A 23528-nucleotide genomic window follows, 5' to 3' on the forward strand; every position below is an offset into this window, starting at 1 on the left:
TTTTCAGTGAGGGCCTCTAGCCTCAGACGGTCCTTATCTTCTAACTTCCTAGCTGAACTCTAGCCCACTCATTCTTCCCATCAAACATTCATATGTTGACCTGCACACACACGAGCAGTTTCCTCATCAAAACTTCCTACTACTTCATCTTTATAGGGTATTTCAAAATGTGGTCCCTACACAACCAATGCATTCAAACAAGAATCTTTTACTTGTTCATTGACTGCTTCCTTGTTCTACTTTCTCTTTTCCCTCTTGGGTTTAGAATGCTTCTTCCTTTTATCAGAAATGCTTGGCTTGAGTTGTTTCTGTACAACAGGGCTCTATCAACTATGGCCCACTGGCCAAACCCAGCCCGTTTCTATAAACTCTGAGCAGAGCACAGCCCTGGCCACTTGATCGCATACTGTCTATGGCTGCTTTTACACAGTTCCAACAGAGGTCTGCAAGGCCTATGATAGTTACTGACTGACCCTAACAATATGCTAATCTCGGATCTAGAATAGTAGTTCCAGAAGAGGTGTTGGCTCCACCGGAAAAATGAAAATATGAATTACTGTCTTACAAGAGACTGTCAGGGACGTCCACGACGGACTCAGCACCACAGAGCCTGCCTCGCCAGCTGCTGTGAATACAAAAAGAACAGAGAGGGAAGCTGTGAAAAGGCCACGCTAAGAAGAGGCAAGGACTCCTGCAAATGACAGGCTGCTTCCTCCTTTCCTAAGCTCACTTTCTACCTTCCTGGGATACAGTAAAAGCTGCTCAGTTTCTAGCTCCCTCTAAGGAAGGGGCTGTATGAATATAAATGACTATAGCACTGTGTCAGATTCAAGACTTTTATTTTTTTCCCATGCCCAACAAGCTGGAATGGTTAATGCTTACTGCTCCCCCTCCTGCCCCCAAGCCCCCTACTCATCACAGGAGGAATGTTTCCTTTCACTGGATAGCTCAGATAGTGCCTAGGCTTTGGCGGCTGACTTGTAATGGGCCAGAGTGCGGGCAGAAGGGTCCGTGGCATTGATCCACTTGGGCATCCAGTAATGGGTCAGCCAGTCTGCCCGGCCCGGGTAGTGGCGTTCAAAGATTTGACGGTAGTAATAGCCTTCCTTAGTTTTAGGAGTATTGAAGGGAAATTTTTGGGCTGCAGTCGCCATCATTGTATCATCAACCTGTAAGAATATAAATTCAAAATGGTTTTGTTAAATGGCATAGAAACACTTGTATTTAATATGGCTTCCCAACAACAAAAGATATAAAAAGGCATGACTGTAAATTGTGCAAGAGACCCTTTGAATCACCCATCACTTAGAAAATGCTAAAACAATAGACACAGCTGCAGCAACTTTCAAGGAACATTTCTGCGAATAATTTTAATACACGGTGGCTCTGAGTGTTTTATGACTAATGTCTGGCACCCGGCAGGTGTTAAATGTTAAATGAAGGTCAGTGATGATTGGTAAGTCTCTTCTCTTGCTCTTTGAATTTTAGATGCTACTATATAATCCTTCATGCTACTTAAATCTTATGAAATTCTTTTTTTGTTTGTTTGCTTATTTTGAGAGAGCACATGAGCAGGGGAGAGGCAGAGAGAGAGAAGACAGAATCCTAAGCAGGTTCTGCACTGTCAGGACAAAGCCTGATGCAGGGCTTGAACTCACAAACCATGAGATCATGACCTGCACTGAAACCAAGAGTCAGATCCTTAACTGAGTGAGCCACCCAGGTGCCCCAAATGTTATGAAATTCTTATAAAACTCTTGTTTACAAGGAATTTCTCCTACAGCCACAAAACATTTAAATGAAATACAAAATGAACAGTGATTGCCATTCTACATCTAAATTGTCCTATGCCAGAAAATATTTTTAAAGACCTTATACCTGATGTTCAACATATTCCTGTAAAATCCTAAACCAGGAATTCTTAACCGAGGTTATTCCATCACTGAATGCTTCTTTTGGCCGCCAGAGAATGTCTTTAGGTATTAGATTGGAGTCCTCAAATGTCTCTCTCAGGAGATGTTTTTCTATCCCATTCTGACATGAAAACAAAGGAATGGCAGTAAAAATTCCAAATACATTGAATAGCAATAGACAGTTTTCATCGTGCATCGATTCACCTACCTTGGGAGTTCTCATATCTGGGGGCAGAGACAAGTAATAGGAAGAAAATCGATGATCCAGGAAAGGGACACGCAATTCAAGGCTTAAAGGGGAAAAGAAAAATCTAAATCAAAATGGATATTTAGTGCCTGTCCTTTTAGATTCTCCTTGAGAGTTTCTTAGCAATTCAACTATAGCCTCTACGTAATGTTAAGACTAAAAGTCATTTTTAGGGTCCTCCTGACTGTTCTTTACTACTGCGTGAGTAGCAAAAATCTTCACTCCTAACAATATGTATTACCTCATCCAGAGAGTGAAACAAATGGACAATTTTACTTTCCCTTCTGTAAACAATTAAATGCACATCTCAAAAAGCAGAAAATGGTAAGAAACATGAGTGATCTCATCATTAAGAACATACTTTTCCTATACCTTTCTGACTCAAAGTTTTTTCTTGGTGAGGCCATCTCTTGTCCTATGGAAAACTAAAGAATTCAGAATTGTTTACTACTAAATGATTTACATACAACATGCAGTATATACCCCTGTTCCACAGTGTTTCATCAAAGGCCACATCGTGTTTCCTGAATCCTGGTGACTCTAGTTAAGGCAAATGGATAGAATAACCATAGATTCAGTTCCTTCCCCACACCGTATCTGACTATTTTCTAATCTAAGTGTGATTTCGTGGAAGCAACTAAAATATTTAATGTAGTTTATCACCTACAGTAAGAGTTCTGAATTCTCCAACATGACTAGCTAAAAAGTGAAAACTTCAGGCAACCAGAAATAGAGAAACCTGTTTATAATCTAATCAACCCTCCCAGCTCTTCATTGCCCTGTGCCCACGCAGGGTCACCACAGTATCAAACAGGCATGGTAGGCACTCAACACTTGTTACAGGGGTTGTGTCAGCTTTAACTTCTCTTAAAAAGTCTTAAAAAGAGCAGCACCTGCCTTCCCTTTCGGTTGTTCTGATGGTAGCAGAGTGTGGCTGTGCTTTAAAGATGAAGTCCATCTAAAACAACCTACAGTCTCCTCACCAATGCCAGAACAGTGCTTTGAGACAAGCTTTGTTTTCTCTATCGAAGTCATATTTTGTGGGGCACCTGGGTGGCCCAGGGGGTTAAGTGTCTGACTCTTGATTTCGGCTCAGGTCATGATCTCATGGCTGTGAGATCGAGCCCCAAGTTGGGCTCCGTGCTGGCCGTGGAGCCTACTTAAGATTCTCTTTCTCCCCCACCCCTGCTCATGTGTGCATGTACACTCATGCTCTCTTTCAAAAAAAAAAAAGGCATACTTTGCACAAACGTATAATCAACTGAAAAAAGAAATTGGCCATTGAGCTTTTTGATTTTTGAGGCTGTCTTAACGATTGCTTCTCAAACTACCGAGTTACCCGTGGGCAGCAGTAGTGCGATCTGCCCGGAGAACGTCGAACAAGTAGAGTTCCTTCAGAAGCCTCTCGCTCTCCTCCTCGGCTTTTTCAGGAGAAGGAGCCTGTTTTATAAACAGGTGAAGTTACAAATACACCAACAGCTTTGCTTGTGCACACAGAACAGTGTTCATTTCTCTTTCCCGTATTCCAGCTCTAGTGGGGGTAAGACAGAAAGCTAAACAAAGTTTGGGGAAGGGGGTCCCTACTTGCTAAAACAGGCCTTCCTGCACACCAAACAGGTAGCTGTCAGGCGATAAAATGGACGCCCGGGGCAGTAACCAGGCTGCCACAGGGGATTCAGAAAAGTCAGACTCCCGATTCTCCTGCTTCACCAGTTCTGAAAAATGGAGATTATCTCACATTAAGACTTCTTCCCCCCCCCCCCAAAAGAAATACAAAGCAGACACTATCAGTTTTCCTCACATACGTCACAAGATACTCAAGTGTTAAGACAGACAAGAGCAAACCACTTTTCTTCACCCAGCACCAATATCCCTCCATGTCAGAAAGCTTACCTTGTGAAAATATATGTAACCCTGCGTAAGCTCATCTGAACCTTCTCCAGAGAAGATCACCACACTATCTGTGTTCTTCCGAATATACTTGGAGACTAAGTACATACCTTAGTAGACAGACAGAAATTGTTGATGTCAACATAACTGGCCACCAAAAACGTCTCGTATTTAGCTTTTGGAAACAATGATGTTTTACTCTGAACTCTGTATTAATAATGTAATTTCCAAAATAATGACCTTTTATCTATAAGCTAATTTTTATATACTTTACCCAGAAGTTGTACGGTTGCAATGAAACAGCCCAAAATCATTCCACAATTTTACCTATTTATTAAAAAAAATTTAATGTTTATTTATTTTTGAGACAGGCAGAGAGAGAGAGAGGGAGACACAGAATCTGAAGCAGGCTCCAGGTTCCGAGCTGTCAGCACAGAGCCCAATGCAGGGCTCACACCTAAGAATCAAAAGATCATGACCTAAGCCAAAGTCAGACGCTCAACCGACTGAGCCACAGCCACTGTGCCCCTTATTCCACAATTTTATATATGGGTTTTAAAACTGTAATGCTTTTAGACCAAGAATATCCACCTTAGAACTCTGACAAACTGAACAATGACAAATATCTGAAACAAATTCACAACTTTCATACCAATATTATCATACAAAAATAATAAAAGTTGGGAGTTTTGGTAGTTTAGGCTTTTATTTCCTAACACCAAATTTTACAGGTGGTTAAGAATACTATGTAAATTACTAAAAGAGAGCCATTGGTTCCGGCTGCAAATCTATGTAAACCAGTATTTGTTCTTTATCATTTTTTTCATGATCACCGATCTAGGAAGACTTTTTTAGACATTTTTTCCTAATTGCCTTCTCAATGAAATATGAATACTGGATATACTATAAATCTGTTTATATGGTGTGGCCCTTTGGAGGCCCACAGGCCACTGTATACAGAAAATTCTTTTTTACACTCCAAGAACCAATTTAGTTCTCTTGTGGGCAATATCACCCCTGTGGTAATATTTTCATGCCCTAAACTTTGCAATGGAGGCTTATCAGATAGATTCTGAGTCTCTTAAAAGAGAGACATATCTCAGCCAGTAGTACATTAGAGGCTCAACGACACTGGAGTATACTTCTGATCTTGCCATATATCCACAGGACAAAACTAGCATTGCTTGCTGGGCAGTAAAGTTATTGATTGATAAGTCATATGATAGAATAGTTACCAAAGTATATATGAGTATTCCTTACATAAATTAGTTACAACACAGACCTATTTCCTTATATAGCCCAAGAAACTATATGCAGAGAAATTGGGGAGTGAGGAGTGCAGAAATGTGCATCTATTCTTTGGAGAAATATAAATACAGATCTTCCTCGACTTACACCCTGATAAACCCACTTAAGTTGAAAACATCATCAAATCCATCTAACCTACTGAACATCATAGCTTAGCCTAGCCTACCCCAAATGTACTCAGAACACTGACATTAGCCTACTGTTGGGCAGGATCACAGACCACAAAGCCTACTTGGTAATGAATGGTGCACTGAGCATCTTATGTAATTTACTGACCCTGTACTAAGAGTGAAAACCAGAATGGGTGTGGGTACAGAATGGTTATAAGTCTTTCAGTTGTTCAACCTTGTGATCACTTGGCTGACTGGGAACTGCAGCTCAACTGCCCACTATCGAGAGAGAGAGAGAGAGAGAGAGAGAGAGAGAGAGAGAGAGAGACGGACAGAGAGAGAGAAAGAGAGAATCCTTTGCATGGCGTTAGCCCAGGAAAAGATCCAAATTCAAAAGTCAAAGTAAGGGTTCTGCTGAATGTGTATTGCTTTCACACCCTCATAAAGTCGAAAATTGTTCAGGTCAAACCATGGTAAGTAAAGGACTGTCTGTAGGGACACCATAAATGGGGGAGTTTATGTGTTTATTCCTCTCCAAGAGAGATTGGGGGAGGGGCGCCTGGGTGGCTCAGTCAGTTAAACGTCCAACATCGGCTCTGGTCATGACCTCACAGTTTGTGAGTTCAAGCCCCGTGTCAGGCGCTGTGGTGACAGCTCAGGGCCTGGAGCCTGCTTCGGATTCTGTGTCTCCTTCTCTCTCTGCCCCTCCCCTGCTCACACTCTGTGTCTGTCTCTCAAAAAATGAATAAACATTAAAAAAAAAAAAAAAAAAAAAGATGGGGGGAATTCTTAAATGGTCTGGTCTTAAAGTATTGCTGACCTAAGATTTTTATTTGCATTCATTCTTAAGTATTGTTTTTTAAACTGTGTTCGAAATAATCTTTTAAACCTTATACTCTTTTCAGGATTAAAAATCTTTTAGATACTGTAAAATACCTTACCTACTGAAGCACGTACTGTTGTAATATCATAAGTTTCCAAGGAAAATATGACTTCATCCAGGACCTGAATGCCTTCCTCAGAATTAAAGAGGACTTCATGGTGTTCACTCCCAATGTGATTTGCCACCTGATTATTTAAGAAATATCCATATACTTGTTATAAGCACTGCCCTTGAAAATGAAACATGAATACTGTCATGTCACAACACATTATAAGTTAATAATAGTGAAAAACAAATCAGGCAAAATATGAGGAAATGATTCTCTAGTCACCACATACACAGCCCAGTTAGGTTTCCTGGCCTCCCCCAGTCTCTGCCCTGACTTGACCAAGAGGTAGACAGCCCATCAGCTCTTCCCACTCCAAGACTTCAACCTAACTGTCCACAGGCTTCCAGTGAGTTGTGTCCCTCCCTCCCCACACCACACTTAAGTTACCTCACCCACTTCCTCCCGCTCTAGTCCAACATGGCCCCACTCTAACCTCGGCCCCCTATTGGCCCTCCATCGATGGTTTATGTTACATTCAGGATGTTATTCCTAAGGGAAATGCCTTCCCCTCATTCTTTTTTCTTTGGCTGTTTTGGATTCTTTTAGCACTGATCAACTTGCTTTGACACTGCACTCATCCATTCCCTGTAAATTCTGCCAGAGTAGGAACAAAGTCTCCCAAACACGGAATGTGTATGTACAAGGTCCTCTCTGCCCATAATCCTAAACACAGTGCTTTATAAGAAATGAAAACAGCTAACATTTACAAAGTACTTACTACAGGCTATGCTCTATCCTATGCACTTCATGAATTTTATCATTTTCACCTCGAAACTATCCCATAGTAGATACTGTCATTCCCGTTACATAAGTGAGGAATCGTATGTTGGAGGTAGGATTTGAAACCAGCATTCTGCTCCAAAGCATGCAGTCACAACCACTATACCATTACTTTAAAAAAGACAGAATTATTATCACAGGGTTTTTATGAGGATTGCATGAGCCTTAGTAGAAGTACCCAGAGGACAGTGTATGACACACTTGATACTCAACAACGCATTTCATTTTATTTTAATACATTTAACTTAAAACAATTATCTGAGTCAATACAGTGTAAGTACAGAATCATTAATTAGTGGCTAGATTTTTATCCTTATGTCTGTCCCAATTACATAATGGGCAGGACAGTGTCTTACCTTTCTAGCAGCGAGTAAATCAGTACTGTCTTCCATGCCAATCGCAAATGTCTGGAGAGGGTACTGTACTTGAGCCTCTTTTAGCTGCTTCAACAGGGTGGCAGCAACCAAACTGGAATCTAAGCCCCCTATGAGCAAGACGGGAAGTACACTGGCTATATGCCATGCTTACGAGAAACAGATACGATTTACAATCCCATTAAGCACCAAGATTAGAGTTTTGCTATTTAAAATCCCCAACTTTTAGGGGCGCCTGGGTGGCTTAGGCAGTTACGCGTCCAACTCCTGATTTCGGCTCAGGTCATGATCTCGCGAGTTGTGAGATTGAGCCCGTGCTTTGGGCTCTGTGCTTGACAGCATGGAGGCTGCTTTGGATTCTCTCTCTACCCCTCTCTCTGCCCCTCCCCCACTTGCACACGCTATCTCTCAAAATAAACAAAATTTTTAAAAAAAATTTAAAAATCCCCAAGTTTTATAAACCGAAAATCAACATTATGAAAAATCTAACACATAACCTGACATAATGATTACAGTACTTGAATTGGTCAAAAGTCACCATACACAATTCTAAAAAATGTTTATTAGCTCACTCATACCAATAATTAGAATGTAACCTGAAGCTGCTCTATTGCCATGAATATTAAATGCAGCTTACAGAAAACATTTTTGTCCTATAATGGAGGGAAAATTAAATCATAAATATTTTATAGTCAAAATCTCAGGGATAGCTACAAATCATTTACTTAAATATGTGCTTAATATAATTGGGCTTTTTAATAGACTTCACCTGATAAAAGGCAGCCAATCCTTCTGTCTGTCATTAAGCGTTTCTTTATGGCATTGTCAAAAAGTATCCGGAGGTTGTTCTTCACAGTTTCTAGCTCAAAACCTATAAACACGTAAAGCAAATCAACAGTTCCAGAAAATCTTGGGCTGAATTATTTACTGAAACAAGGCAGACAATCATGTATCAATCATGATGACACCTGCTCCAGGGTGGAATTTGCCAAATCCCCATGTGCCACCTCCAAATTAAATAGGAAAGAGCTCTTCTGATTTGAACCATTCCAATGACAAGAAAGTAGCACTTTTTTTTCCCTTTGGGAGAGACAGGTGGGGAACAGGCGGGTGGGCGTTTGCTTTGTTACCTGGGAAGAGTTTCTCCACATTGTCATAGAGCGCATGCAGGGGCTCATCTCTACAGTGATGATATTTGACCATTTCCACTGATGCAACTTTGCCATTCGGCTTTAAATCCAAAACTTCATAGTGTCCTGGGAGAAAAGGCTCCACTTTTAAAAAAGGAGTTGTGGAGTGCTTCAAGTTAACAAGACCTACAAATTCAAAATGATAATTTTACTCAAGATACAATTCACCATTACTTACTATCCTCTCAATTCCTGTTTATTCCCCCTTTTTGATATAAACACATATCCATTATATAAGCAAAATAGGGAGGAATGAACCCAAATGCTACCACCTACTTACTAGAGAGAGAACAGTGGTACAGAGATGTACCCTAAGGTTACACTGATTTCTAGTAGTTCAAAGTAATAAGAAGATCCCCAACATTCAATTTCTTCTCCCTGGCTGGAATTTCAGATCAAGAAAATCTATTTTCTATAAGAAAAGACACATTAAGCAAGAAGATGGACTTGAAATTGCTACTGTTATGATACCCTGGCAGTCATTTCTTTGTCATCACTGAGGTATGTTAAGGAAACAGCCATGATTTCTGGTCCTTGAACAAGCAAAATGACCCACTATGAGGTAATGGCAGAACTAGTTATTATATACTGTGTGTTAAACAGTATAATCTAAATTTCTTCAAAAGTTTTTACAGGGAGTAAACAACCTGGCATCACCATGGTCTCTGATTAAAAACCAGTGTTTTATTGTAAGTGGGAACAGCCTATCTAAATTCTCATTACGAGTCACAATTTGAGTTTGTCAGCCCAGTCATCTTCTGTGTCAGACTGAATTCAAAGATCAGATTGGACCCAGATTCCTGCCTAGCAAGCGGACCTCAAGAGAGCTACACAACCCCTATGGGGGATGAGGATTAATTAAAAAGTTTCAAGCAGGGAGGACCATCAACCGATTAGTTTTTGATATGCTATTCAAAAGCATTGAAAAACAGTCACTCAAAAACTTCTGGACTGCCCAGCATAGGATTTGCAAATATGATCAAGAGGAGAACACAAAACCAGAGTAATAATGAATACATACAGACAAATTCTATCATTACCTTTAGCTTCTGAACACACAGCCAAAAATCCATCTTCCGTCATGGCTTTAAACAAAGGCCTGACTCCATAAGTATCTCTGCCCAGGAACACTTTCTTATTGGCAGTATCCAGCAAAATAAATGCAAACACCCCATCCAACATGCAAACTGTTTGCTCAATTCCTCCTTTGTCGTAAAGATGAAGGATTATCTCACCATCCACTTTGGTCTGGTATTCAAATTCAAAATGGTGTTGCATCTTGTAAAAGCAATAGCAAAATAAAAATGTTAACGTTACAGTCCTTGTGCATCCACTAATAATTTTTTGTTGCAAAGTTGCTTCAACATTTCTATGTTCGATAATCACGCACCTTAGTTATTTAGAAGAATCATTGCATTATCAAAATACAACTCGTTTGAACTCACAATTCTGCTCATTCTTTACAGCATAAAGCTAAATGTGCACATTTTAGTTGCATTCTGATAAATGAAAAGCAGAGGCAATGTAGCAAAACAGTCATACATATCAGGAAGGATAGGAATGCCCATTATACATGTCCTATGTCTATAATACATGTATGTTTACATCTGTATGTCAGTTAAGCAAAGAGGTTGCAATGACAGTAAAAATGTGTCTTCCCCAACTGTAATATTTTGGTTTGGGAATATAGGATCAGCTGAGGTTTTTCCATTTCAGTCTCAAAGACCTGCCTATGAAAATGGAAAGTAAAAGGACACACACAGTTGGTACTATTCCCTGATGAATGGCTCCATCACAATGATGAAGACACATGGTCCAGATAAAGCTGATGGCCCCCCGGGGGAAGCCTAGAATATTCAGTCTTCCCACCATTGCAGTGGCATTAAACTACTTCTTACTGATAGAGAAAATGACAGGGGAGCTTTAGTAGTCCGCATGCCCCACGGGCTCAGCAAAGTGACCATCATGACCACTCAGCACAGAGGGAGAGGGCCTGATTACATTACACCGGGCTCTGGCTCTCCATCACCACTGGCCAACTGTGAGGGGGAGAAATCCTTGGAGTTGCTCTTTCTTTGTGCTTACTCCTATTTTTGACTGACCATGGAGAGAGAAGAGGTTCCTATAAACAAAATCACGGGGAAATCCTGGTTAAGTTTAAACATTCAGAACATGTTTTTAAAATTCACAAAGTAAATCTATATGTCTGTATATGGATGACCTATAAACATGCTTCACAATCACACTCACTCTATCACTTGTGAAACTTCTATTAGCACTCACAGAATAACCCAAACCATGGGCTCTGGCTGCCTTGAGTGACTATAAAGCCACTTCCTGTTGACCTCTCCCTCCTCTGAGAGAGATCAGGGGAGATCCTGTCACTAGCAGGTGGGGTTTGGAAGCGGTCTTTTGCTTGCCTTTTTGCACTTACATATCGGAAGAATAAATATACCCTCCAAAGCATTCAGTGATTTCAGTAAGCAACAGCTTCCCAAATCTATCCTCCACTACTGTCATCACTGCTCTTTGGCTAAATCTTGCAGGTAACTTACTGGTTAATGATTCCCACGTTCCACTTTGCACTCTCCTGAAACCACACTTAGGTAAAAGCTGCACTTAGAGGGCATCTGGGTGGTTCAGTCAGTTAAGTGTCCAACTTTTGATTTCAGCTCAAGTCATGATCTCAGAGTTTGTGAGTTCGAGCCCCACATTGGGCTCTGCACTGACATTGCAGAGCCTGCTTGGAATTCTCTCTCTCTCTCTACCCCACCCTCCCCTCTCAAAATAAATAAACTTAAAAAAAAAAAAAAGCTGTAGTTAGATAAAAGTCCCTGTATCCTGCCACCATCCAGAAATCACACTGCCACTTGACTTGCTGGTTGCAAGCCCCTGATGATCCCTGTAGAGAGAGAGCCTCCTCTCTGCCCCAGCCTTTACTCAGATTCCTCCTCTCCTTCATTTATTCTTCCTCCACACCCAGCACATCTCTAGCTGGATTTTATTAGAGGTAAATTTTTTTCATCCAAAAAAAAAAAAAAAAAAAAAAAGGAGGGGCTTTGGAGCTTATGTTGCAGTGTCCTTTATACAGATGTAAAATGGCCATCCTCCTCATCAACAGATTTCTGGCCGCTCACGCAACAGAAGCTTAGATGATTGGTAGATGCAATGGAATTTCTATGCTTTTGAAAATACAATATATTTGGTAATTTAGAATAAAAATACTTGTGAAATATTTACTATTTTGTAACTTTTCAACAAAATATATGAAAGCAGCAATGTTGTTCAAGTTACACAAGGTATTTCCTATCTGATTTAAGGTGAAAGGTTAATATTGCCATAATACAACCTAGCATTCTCGTGTGTATGGCACTAACTTGGCTTGGTAAGAAAGAAGTCTTACCTCCTGTAAGTACCTCCTGTACTCTCACTAGCTTGAAATTCCATTCTTACTTTTCGTGTTCACCATTTCATCTCCAAGCACCTAGAAAAATCATGCCTATATACTCTTAATAAATGTCTGAAAGGAATCTGCTGAATAACCATAAAAACTTTTCAAATGAGAAGCCTATTATTAAAAGTAATCTTATAAGGAGATGACACACAATGGTAAAAGCTATTGTCCAGAGATAAAAATGTCCTAATGGTGGCTAGAATATAAATACCTCCCCATGAATGACAGATGTATATCAAGACTCAAAAAATACCAAGGAACCTAACAACTAAATGTATGAAGTATGAATGCTATCAGGCTTCAACAAAACAAAGCAGCTACAAAGACATTTTTGTGACACTTGCAGAAATTTAATTTGAACTCAATATTAGAGGATTTTATTGATTCTTGGGTTTAATAGTATTGGTATTAGGTAGAGGAAGGCCCTAATTTTTAAGAGGTAAATGCTTGCATATTTAGGAGTAAAGTGTCACGATATCTGCATTATACTCTAAAATGATTCAGCCCAAAATTAAATGCCTAGGTGTATATACAGAAAGAAATAGAACAAATACGGCAAAACATTAACAATTAAATAACCTAGGTTCTATTTGTTCTATTTTTTTTTTTTTTTGGTTTGTTCTTCTTTTTTGTTCTTTTTTATATGTTTTAAATTTTCAAAATTACAAGTTGGGGAGGAGGGTGGCAAACAAAAAATAACTTGGAAATTTTGCATTAAAAAATTTATGAAACACTAGCCAAATAATTCCAGATTGGAAGGTTCTTAGCCAGTTTGGCTCCCTGGGGTCAGAATTTCCACCCCCTCACCACTCTCATCCTGAGTAAGCTTTCACCAGATTAGAAAGCTGTTCCAATTTTAATGCTGCTAAAAAAATCACTCCTTGCACTCTTCTGTCCTGTGGCTCTGTTTAAGTGCAGTCAGTACACAGTAGCAATAAATGTCATAAGGGCAGCATTATATAAAAGCTACCAGTATGATTACCTCCAAACTATTAAATTCCATACCTGCCCTAAAGTCCTCCAGTCTCCCTACTCTTAGAATGATATTCCAACTCCTTGCCAAGTCCTGCTTGATCTGGTCATGCCCTGCCCACCTACCTACCCCTTGATCACATCTGACAATCCCAGGGCTGCTTCCTACCTCGGGGCTTCTACACATGCTATTCCCCCAGCATGAAATGCTGTTCCCAGCCCCACTAGTTGATCATTATCCATTAGGTCTCAGTTCAAGTGTCAGTTCCTCAAAAGACCTTCTCTGACCACCCTTGCTGACATTGGATCTCCCATATTATTTTTTTTTTTGTCCAGAATATCTATCCTATGTACAAGGATTTTTTGTCTTTTTTGATTTTTAATGGAATAAACTCCATCAGAGTGCAGACCTATGTCTCATACTTACTACTGTATCCCCAGTACCAAACACAGGCTCTAATTAATATTCAAATTCATGACAGGAAAAAAAATTCTAAGAGTTAAAGAATTATAATCTTCATTTTCTCTTTTTTTTTTTGTGACCAGGCCATTTGAACTCCTTGTGCATCTGTGCCCTATCTATCTTTAGAACTGGAGCAAATGAGGTAATGAACATGGAAACTGTGTGAAAAGTAAAAAGCTTTATACAAAATATATAAAATTATTATAACCAACTAGCCCTGAGGTTTAATCACATCCAGATATCTTCTGGTTTATTTACCTTCTTGTGGTTGTAGATTTCACCGTTGTAACAAAGCCACAAATAAGGATATTTCTTCACTCGGATTGGCTGCATTCCAAACAGCTGGTCAACCACTGCCAACCGATGAAATCCAAAGCAGCAGTTGGTGTATCCATTGACATTCTCAAAGCGAAATGCATCTGGACCCCTGTGTGCAATCTTCATAGCACTCAGGCACTGAACAGAAAGGCAATCATCACTGCCAAAGAGGGCCCAAATCCCACACATGGTGCAATGGAGCTAGGGGCTCTCTATGGAGAGAAAAGCAGACCAGTTGAATATTCAATATCCAAGTCTGTATTAAATCTTGATTCCAAAAACTGGCATAAACTACTTCAAAGACTGATATTTAAACCATCTGATCTATAGCATTAGGCTGGCAGGCACACAGGAGTTGAGACTGATTTAATTGATTTACAAGTATTCAGAAAAGATGCATGACCTTCACATCCAGCCGGCTAAAGCAGTTTAGCACCCCGTCAATGCCTGCATCTCTCTCACCTTAGAACTTGGCTCACCTTAGCCGGGGTAGTCAGGCCACATTCTAGGTTTACTTCCAAGATACAGATATACATGCAGGCTGGCTCCAACCTAGTGAGAGATCCCTGTCCCATTCTCTCCATCCCAGAATGTCAGAAGCCCTCAAAAATCCAATAGACTCCCCAGATTACTACTACAGTCCCCTCTCAGGACTCCTGACAATTAAATGTCCTCTCTTTACCTGTACTAACTGCACATAGAGTATAGCAGGTAAGAAAGATCACACATACTGCTCTTGTAATGTTAAGATACATAGCTATTACAAGCATTTCACAACTTCTAGTTTACCTCTAAGTGATTTATTCAAATGTGATAAAAGAAATTCTAAAGGGACAAAAGGCATGTTATCTGACATTAGATACCCTGGATCGATTACAAAAAGAAATTTTTAAGTTGACAGAGATACATAATGTTCACCATCAAAATGTCCTAAATGACAAAAATGTCCTCAAATACTTTTGTCTCAAAGCTGCTTTGGTCCATAAGAAAGCAAAATAGGTGGGATATGAACAGCAAGAACATCTCTGAAAAACAAGCTGGCCATCCCTACAGGCCAAGAAGCAAACAAATAATTCCTGTGAATGTTACTTTGCAATTTTATATTCTCAATTGTGAAATAAAGGCTTTTTATTTAGATGCTGCCAACTCAAAACAGCTATTTTACCAAAATAACTTGGAACTATTTGGGTTTTTTTTAATGCAAATTTGCAGTGAATGCCTAATTTGAAACAAAAATCATATATAAACATATATAATATATATATAATATATATATAATATAAATATACTATATAAAATATACATATAATACATATATTTTTTCAAGTTACATCAATCACTTTGAGCAATCCTCTGAGGACATGCACAGCTAAATGAACCAAACCTTTGTTTGGCCTTTTAATGAGACCATATCAAATTAATAAAAAATGATAGTGATTCCAACAACTTGGAAATGAAGCAGCACATGTTCTATGCAGTCCCTCCCATGAACCTGGCAAATACCCTCTAATGAGATATTTGAGATTTAGGGGGAAATTCACTTAGATTGAGGTGAGAGGACTACTGATAAGCCATCTATCTTTGACTCCATACCAATGAAAAATGGGCTGAGACAGTACTTTGAAAATCACAAGAGGTCGTCATTAGTGAATCATTTCCCTAAGTCTTCCTAATGCTGCTTAGTGAATCCCATTATTAAGCCTGTTATAGGAAACACACACTAAGCACTAAATTAGAGGGGAAAGACGGGCAACACATATTAGTGAAGCACACTTCTCCAGCAGGAAATAGCGAGTTAAAACTGTTATCTATTTTTGTTGGAATCAGTCTCACTTGCAAAGGTCCTATTTGCAATGCTTTTTCCAACTGCTGTTACCGCTCCCAGTAATTTTCCCTATTTCCTCATAAACTTCTAGGGCAGTGCTGTCCAGTAGAAATGTGAGCTACATATGTAATTTTCAATATGCTGGTGGCTCCATTAAAAAAGTCATGAGAAAATGGGAAGTTTTTAAATCTATTTTAACACAATGTACTAAAAGATAGTATTTTGACAGGTAATCAGGCATAAAAGTTATCGACAAGATATTTTATATTGCTTTTCTCTACTGAAGTTAACATCTGGCGTATTTTATACTTACCCCAGACCTTGATTCGGACTAGTCTGCCTTTGAAGTTCTCAAAACAGTTACATGTGTACTGAATTTGTGCTGATCCAATGCATTTAATTTCTATGCTATTTACCAACCACTTCAATTTCACCATCTCGTTTTATTTTTACCTTAAGATATCAGCAACCAACTCCTGGACAGGTCCAAGACCTAAATTACTTCTAAGTAATCTTATAGGAACGTGGCCAATCAATGGGGAAAAAAAAAGAGTTAGGAGTCCTGTTAAATTGTTACTCAAGTACCCAGGAAGAAGAAATAATGTAGGCCAAGGGCCCAGAAGAAAACTGTCCTTTTATTCAAAATAGTAACATTAATCTGCAACCAGCCCTACAGAACAGACAGATATCCACTGAGAAAGGCATGTTCATTCATTTGCTTTTTCGCATACCGTGCCGCCTGTCGCCCTGAACAGTTGTCTTCTAGGCAGGATTTGCTCATTAAGTCACTTGTTGAGTCTTGCAGTCTGGCTGGGGGGTGGGGCAGGGAGAGGGAGATGGAGGGACCAGTGGTGAGGGGCTAAGTACAGACCCTTAGGCTTGGACCTACAGACTTGAGACCAGGACCAAGCGATTGTGTGTCCCGAAACTCCGACTGCACCCCAGCCACGTGCACCCTCTGGCCAGTCTGCAGCAGGGCCCCCGGACTGCAAAATTTTCCACAGGCTTCGATGCAACGTAATTTTTAAAAACAGTAAAATTTACAAGGGCCAACGTGGGCTGCAACCCGGCCTCCCCTCTGCCTTCCACTTGATCCCAACCTCTGCAGGGCCAGACTGGGGTCTTTACCCCGCAGCCGGCTCCCAGGTGCGCAACAATCGGCCCCGCCCCCTTTACGGGTGGGAGCCGCAGAGCCCTCCTGCGCCCGGATCAGCCTCTGCCCACCAGTGTGCTAGCCAGACTGCGCGCATCCTCCTCCTTCTCCTTCTCCTTCCCCTCCCCCTTCCGGGGCGGCCCAGGGTACCCTGGAAGGACGCTGCACCCCGCAGCAGGGCCTGGCTTACCTGGGATCCAGCGGGTGGAGTGACCAAGGTGCCAGGTAGGGGCTGCAGCTGGCGGGCGGGGCGGCCGGGCGTCCTCTCACTTTATACCGGCCTAGCTCCTGTAATGCGTGCGGGAAGTTTCATCATGTTTGTGAGGGCCAACCAGCGCGTAGGGGCGTGGCCCACAATGCGAGACCTTGGAGGCAAGGAGGGGGGAGGGCGGAGGAGGAGCAGAGAACTAGAGGAGGAATTGCTGCGTTCCAGCTCCTTAAAGTGTTAGTGCACCTGCTGAAGGATTGCCTCAGAGGTCTAGCCAGGTGCCCCACTGACACTGAGGGTTATCTTACCCGCTGTCCTGACAATTAGGGGGCCTTCTGCACTTGGTTTGTTCTTGGGGAAATCAACACCAAATTGATGGCCGTGTCCCCCCTACAGCACATCTCCCTGCAGATCCTTAACTGCAAAATTATTAGGAGTACAGGTATCCCCCGCTTTTCGAAAGTTCATGTTATGCCACTTTGCTTTTACAGAAGACCCACATTAGTACCTCATGTGGTACTAATTCATTGAGTTTTTGCTAACTGAAAGAAATCCGAAGAGGATGTTTGCTTTTAGGGGAAAAGGTGAGAAATGAAAATAGCGTTCCGTATTGATTTCGTAGCCGGCCATTTAAGGAGGCAGCAAGCGAGTGGCACTGCCAAGTTCCTTACCCAGGACTACACTCTGCGTCGAGGCGCCATGGCTTTGAACACTGTCTCTGAGCATCTGCGCTTTGTCTGTATTTTGTGCATGCATTAGCAGGATGTGCCCTAGGTATCAGAAAGGCCTAGCAGAGGTTATTTTTTGCGTCTGAGAAAACTCAAATTTTTCATGTAAATTAATGGTAACTGCTTCTTCATTTTATGTCATTTCAGCTTATGAAATGTTTCCTAGGAACACTCTACTTTGAAATAACAGGGAAACCTGTACTTTAGTTTCTCCGTAACTACAAAGAGAGCATCTACTACATAAGATGGATACAGAAATATTTGCTCTATTAATAAATAATGGGGCAGGTAGGAAGAGCTGGAAGGATACGATCTTTTTATTAACTACAAGGTAGATTTCATTATGTCTTCTACCTCAGACATAATTAAATTTCTCCCATCTCTGGATCTATAGCTCGCTGTATTTGTGTTCTGTGTTGGATCATCATCAAACTTTGTGATGTGGTTATATTCTCCTTCGACTAGATTGGCATCTTCCTGGTTGTGTTGACTTCATCTTTTGAGTCTCACTATCAGCTCAGTGTATACCACTAGCTAGATTCTCAAAACCTGCATTCAATTCAATTCGATTCCTCATCACATTTTGTTGTTGACCAATTTCACTTTCAGGAAAGGATGGAGTTCCAGTCTGAATTTTACCACTAACCACTTCTATGACCATGGGTATGTCTTATAATCTCTTTAGGTTTCCCTCTTTGAAAGGAAAGTGGAGATTACCAGGGGTCCTTCCAGCCTTGAAATTGTAAGCACTAAAGTGATGAGAGTTCTTAGAGCCATAGCATCCAAGGAGGACATTTTTTTTCCATCCCCATAATATCAATCTGTCTTGCTGAAGCTCAGAATAACTTTTCAATGTGTATATATTTTTTTTAATTTTTTTAATGTTTATTTATTTTTGAGACAGAGAGAGACAGAGCATGAATGGGGGAGGGGCAGAGAGAGAAGGAGACACAGAATCGGAAGCAGGCTCCAGGCTCTGAGCCATCAGCCCAGGGCCTGACGCGGGGCTCGAACTCACGAACCGTGAGATCGTGACCTGAGCTGAAGTCGGACGCTCAACCGACTGAGCCACCCAGGCGCCCCTCAATGTGTATATTTTTACGTTAGGCCCAGTTAGAAGTAAATTGCCCAAATTCACTCACCTGATACTTATAGATCCAGGATGTGAAATCAGGTTTGTCTGGGTCCACGGGGCATCCTCTTTTGATCAAATTCTGCCTGTAGAATAGATAGACAAGAAGAGCTGGCTGGGTCATACCAGAGATACTGACAGAGAGCAAGGAGCTGACATAGCCTCTCTTATTTTTGCTAAACATGAAAGATTTGCATTCAGGATTAAATAAATTTTATTCTCCAGATTTCATCTCCATTCCTATATTGGAGCATTACCCTGCAATTTGTATTATCTGCACTAAGAGTTTGAAAGGGGAGACTCTCCATTTGAATTTTTTAAAATGTTTATTTATTTTTAAAAGAGAGAGCACGATGAGCAGGAGAAGGGAAGAGAGAGAGGGAGACACAGAATCCAAAGCAGGCCCCAGGCTCAGAGCCTGATGCGGGGCTCAACTCATGAATGGCGAGATCATGACCTGAGCTGAAGTCAGATGCTTAACCAACTCAGGTGCCACTCAGGTGCCCCTGAGACTCTCCACTGTAAAGGCATTGTTGAACTGGTACCACTAGGTTCTTCAATTTGTTATGCAATACAGGGAAAGACTTGTCCTCAGAAACCAATTTTTTCCTTTTTTTTTTCATTTTAACTCCAGTTAGTTAACCTACAGTGTTATATTTGTTTCAGGTATATAATATAGTGATTCAACATTACCGTATATCACTCTGTGCTCATCATGACAAGGGCACTCCTTTATCTCCCTCACCTACTTCACCTGTCTTCCCATCCACCTTCCCTCTGGTAACCACCAAATTGTTCTCTATAATTAGGAATCTGTTTGGGGGCACCTGGATGGCTCAGTCAGTTAAGCATCTGACTCGATTTTGGCTCAGGTCATGATCTTGCAGTCTGTAGGATTGAGCCCCGTGTCAGACTCCGCACTGACAATGTGGAGACTGCTTGGGATGCTTTTTCTCCATCTCTCTCTCTCTTTGCCCCTCCCCTACTAATGCTCTGTCTCTCTCAAAATAAATAAATAAACTTAAAAAGAATTTTTTAAAGAATCTGTTTCTTGTTTTGTCTTATTTTCTTCTCTTTGCACATTTGTGTTCTTAAAATTCCACATATGATTGAAATCATATGGTATTTGTCTTTCTCTGACATATTTTGCTTAGCATTATTCTAACTCCATCAGTGTTGTTGCAGATGGCAACATTTCACTTTTTTATGGCTGAATAATATTCCATTATATATCAACATCTTCCTTATCCATTCATCAGTTGATGGACACTTGGGCTGCTTCCATATCTTGGCTATTGTAAACAATGCTGCTATAAACATAGGAGTGCATGTGTTTCTTTGAGTTAATGTTCTTATATTCTTTGAGTAACTACTCAGTAATGTATTGCTGGATCATAAGGTAGTTCCGTTTTTAACATTTTGAGGAACCTCCATACTGTTCTACACAGTGGCTGCACCAGTTTGCATTCCAACCAACAGTGCACGAGTATTCCAATTTTTCCACATCCTCACCAACACCTTTATTTCTTGTGTTGTTGATTTTAGCCATTCTGACAGGTGTGAGGTACTATCTCACTCTAGTTTTGATTTGCATTTCCCTGATGGTAAGTAATGGTGAGCATCTTTTCATGTGTCTGTGGCCATTTGGATGTCTTCTTTGGAGAACTGTCTGTTCATGTCTTCTGCCCATTTTTATCAGATTATTTGTTTTTTGGCATTATATAATTTCTTTACATATTTTGCGTACTAACCCATTACTAAATATGTCATTTGCAAATATCTTCTCCCATTCTGTAGGATGGCTTTTAATTTTGTTGATTGTTTCCTTTGTTGTGCAGAAGTTTTTTATTTTGATGTAGTCCCAATAGTTCATTTTACTTTTGTTTCCCTTGCCTCAGGAGACCTATCTTGAAAGAAATTGCTATGGCTGATGTCAAAGAAGTTATTGCTTGTGTTCTTGTCTAGGATTTTTATGGTTTCATGTCTCACATTTAGGTCTTTAGTCCATTTTGAATTTATTTTTGTATATGGTGTAAGAAACTGGTCCAGGTTCATTCCTCTGCATGTTGTTATCCAGTTTTCCCATCACCATTTGTTAAGAGACTGTCCTTTTCCCACTGAATACTCTTTCCTGCTATGTTTAAGATTAGTCTATTATATAATTGTGGGTCCATTTCTGGGTTTTATATTGTTTTCCATTGATCTATATGTCCATTTTTGTGCCAGTACCATACTGCCTTGATCACTACAGCTTTGAAATATAACTTCAAGTCCAGAATTGTGATCCCTCTAGCTTTGCTTTTCTTTTTCAAGACTGCTTTGGCTATTTGGGGTCTTTTGTGGTCCCATACAAATTGTACGATTTTTTGTTCTAGCTCTGTGAAAAATGCTGCTGGTATTTTGATAAGATTGTATTAAATGTGTAGACTGCTTTGGGTAGTATAGACATTTTAACAATATTTGTTCTTCCTATCCAGGAGAATGGAATGTCCTTCCATTTCTTTATGTTGTCTTCAATTTTATCAGTGTTTTATAGTTTTCAGAAAACAGGTCTTTTACATCTTTGGTTAGGTTTATTCCTATGTATCTTACTATTTTGTTTTATTTTATTTTTTTTTAACGTTTATTTATTTTTGAGACAGAGAGAGACAGAGCATGAATGGGGGAGGGGCAGAGAGAAAGGGAGACACAGAATTGGAAGCAGGCTCCAGGCTCTGAGCCATCAGCCCAGAGCCCGACGCGGGGCTTGAACTCACGGACCGTGAGATCATGACCTGAGCTGAAGTCGGACGCTTAGCCGACTGAGCCACCCAGGCGCCCCTCTTACTATTTTAAGTACAAGATTCCTTTTAGAATCACACACAAAAAAGTCTCTCTTGACCTCACCCCACCAAATAGTGTGTTTTTAGTATTCCTTTGATGGAGAAAACATAGCACCATGATAAAAATAAAACAAAACACCCAAGAAGTTATCAAGGCTTCATACCACTCTTAAATAAATGTCTATTTTACTGGTCACATCAGCACCAAGATAAATAAATAGTAAAATGTGTAAGACATACTAAGAACAGACAACAGTCAATGCTCATAGACTACACAGGTTCGATATCCCCCTAAGTTACATTCCCAACTAGTTTACAAACTGCCAAGAATATAAATTCCACACAGAACATGTAGTGAACACTTAGTAATTGACAGGCAAGAGCAAAGATGACAGCTGACTCAGTTCAAAGGTTCCTTAGTGCCCTAAAGTCTTTAGCAAACTGACTTTGCTGCATCCTAATCTACATAAAATGTCTGAAACCTGAGAACAACCTAGGAAAGGAGATCTTCTATCCACATTGTACAGATGTAAAACTAAGACTCAGATAAGTTGAAGGATTTAGCCAGTCTGAATTAAGTCATCACAACTGCACATAATCATAAACTGAATCATAATCATAATCATATAAAACCCAGAGACGATTTCCCTTACCCCCCCCCGCCCCCACGATTTATGTAGTAAAAGACAGATACCTGATATGTTACGTAGTGTTGGTTGTGCTGAGTATCTTCCACTTGTCCCTCCAGAGTCGCTCCATCCTTTGTCCCTTCACTTTGTGTCCTGGCTCCCTTGCCCTCCTCTTGTCATGGAAGTGTCCAAAGGGAGACGCAGAGGTTAGAAGGGAGAGGTCTCGGGGTGTTTCTTCCCCAGGCTCCTGCACCCCCACAGAACTCCTCTCCTAAATCCCACAGCTCCTGCCACATGGCCTTCTCTATACCACAGTCTCCTCAGATTCCAGGAACTGCTCCTTCCTCTTCCCCTTTAGGCTTAGCCCGAGGCACCAAACCATCTTGCTTTTCTTGAATCCTGTCCACACTTCTGTAATTAGTGTCAATTGGAGTGTGACATCTGCTTCCTATCAGAACCCTGCCCAATACATTGATCTAGGATATAACAGAGGATGCAACGGATTTAACTAGAGTAGAAAATGATTCACATGTTCTCTTAATTATTAGACACAAATGAAAACTAAATTATGTGGCCTATTTTCCCACATCTTACCCACCCCTCTATTGAAACCTCACTCTAAAAGCAGCCCGGAAGCATTTAACGTTCTGTGACCTGAGTCACTGAGGAATCAAATAAAATCTTCCTCTGTCAAGTAAACCCTTTAGGCTGGTTCCCCATCCCAAAAGTATAATTGACAACACAAGATTGCATTTGTTCAGCCCTGAGAGCATTAGTTAAACTCTTTAAAATTCTTTTAAATACTAAATTCATTTTTCTCAATGGTGTTTTTTTTTTTTTGTAGATTGATCCATTTTCTAGAATTAAAAAAATATATAGTAATAAAATAACCAGCCACATAATGATAGCTACCCTTTGGGATTCATTGATTTTAAAATGTACATAATAATAAAAAAGCTTCATTGATATTAAAACACCATATGAAGTTGCATTTTATTCAACCCAATGTATCTTTGTAAA

The 23528-nt window shown here is 40.3% G+C and overlaps 1 protein-coding gene across 2 annotated transcripts; it reads right to left on the minus strand.

Moving 5' to 3' along the window:
* Positions 1-822: 822 nt before the first annotated feature.
* On the minus strand, positions 823-22680 carry ASNS (asparagine synthetase (glutamine-hydrolyzing)). 2 transcript variants are annotated; one of them, XM_042966838.1, is made up of 15 exons: positions 22574-22680; positions 19068-19143; positions 17180-17277; positions 16568-16646; positions 13952-14223; positions 9845-10082; positions 8745-8930; positions 8384-8485; positions 7597-7724; positions 6410-6536; positions 4054-4160; positions 3500-3600; positions 2122-2203; positions 1879-2034; positions 823-1169 (listed from the first exon to the last, which is right to left on the minus strand). In XM_042966838.1, exons 5-15 carry the CDS (start codon positions 14198-14200, stop codon positions 960-962), a joined length of 1686 nt encoding a protein of 561 aa, XP_042822772.1. In that variant the 5' UTR covers positions 14201-14223; positions 16568-16646; positions 17180-17277; positions 19068-19143; positions 22574-22680; the 3' UTR covers positions 823-959. The 2 variants fall into 2 exon arrangements, with proteins under 2 accessions (XP_042822772.1, XP_007076744.1); XM_007076682.2 differs by lacking the exon at positions 16568-16646.
* Positions 22681-23528: the final 848 nt, after the last annotated feature.

Source organism: Panthera tigris, chromosome A2 (genome assembly GCF_018350195.1).
Source record: "Panthera tigris isolate Pti1 chromosome A2, P.tigris_Pti1_mat1.1, whole genome shotgun sequence".
NCBI lineage: Eukaryota > Metazoa > Chordata > Mammalia > Carnivora > Felidae > Panthera > Panthera tigris.

Excerpts from the sequence above, each read along its gene's own strand:
- ASNS (XM_007076682.2), bottom strand. The coding sequence starts at position 14,200 with ATGTGTGGGATTTGGGCCCTCTTTGGCAGTGATGATTGCCTTTCTGTT. Across the intron at positions 8,931-9,844 it reads TGTGTGTTCAGAAGCTAAAG|GTCTTGTTAACTTGAAGCAC; the intron begins GTAATGATAGAA and ends TTGAATTTGTAG. Across the intron at positions 3,601-4,053 it reads GTTACATATATTTTCACAAG|GCTCCTTCTCCTGAAAAAGC; the intron begins GTAAGCTTTCTG and ends TTTATAAAACAG.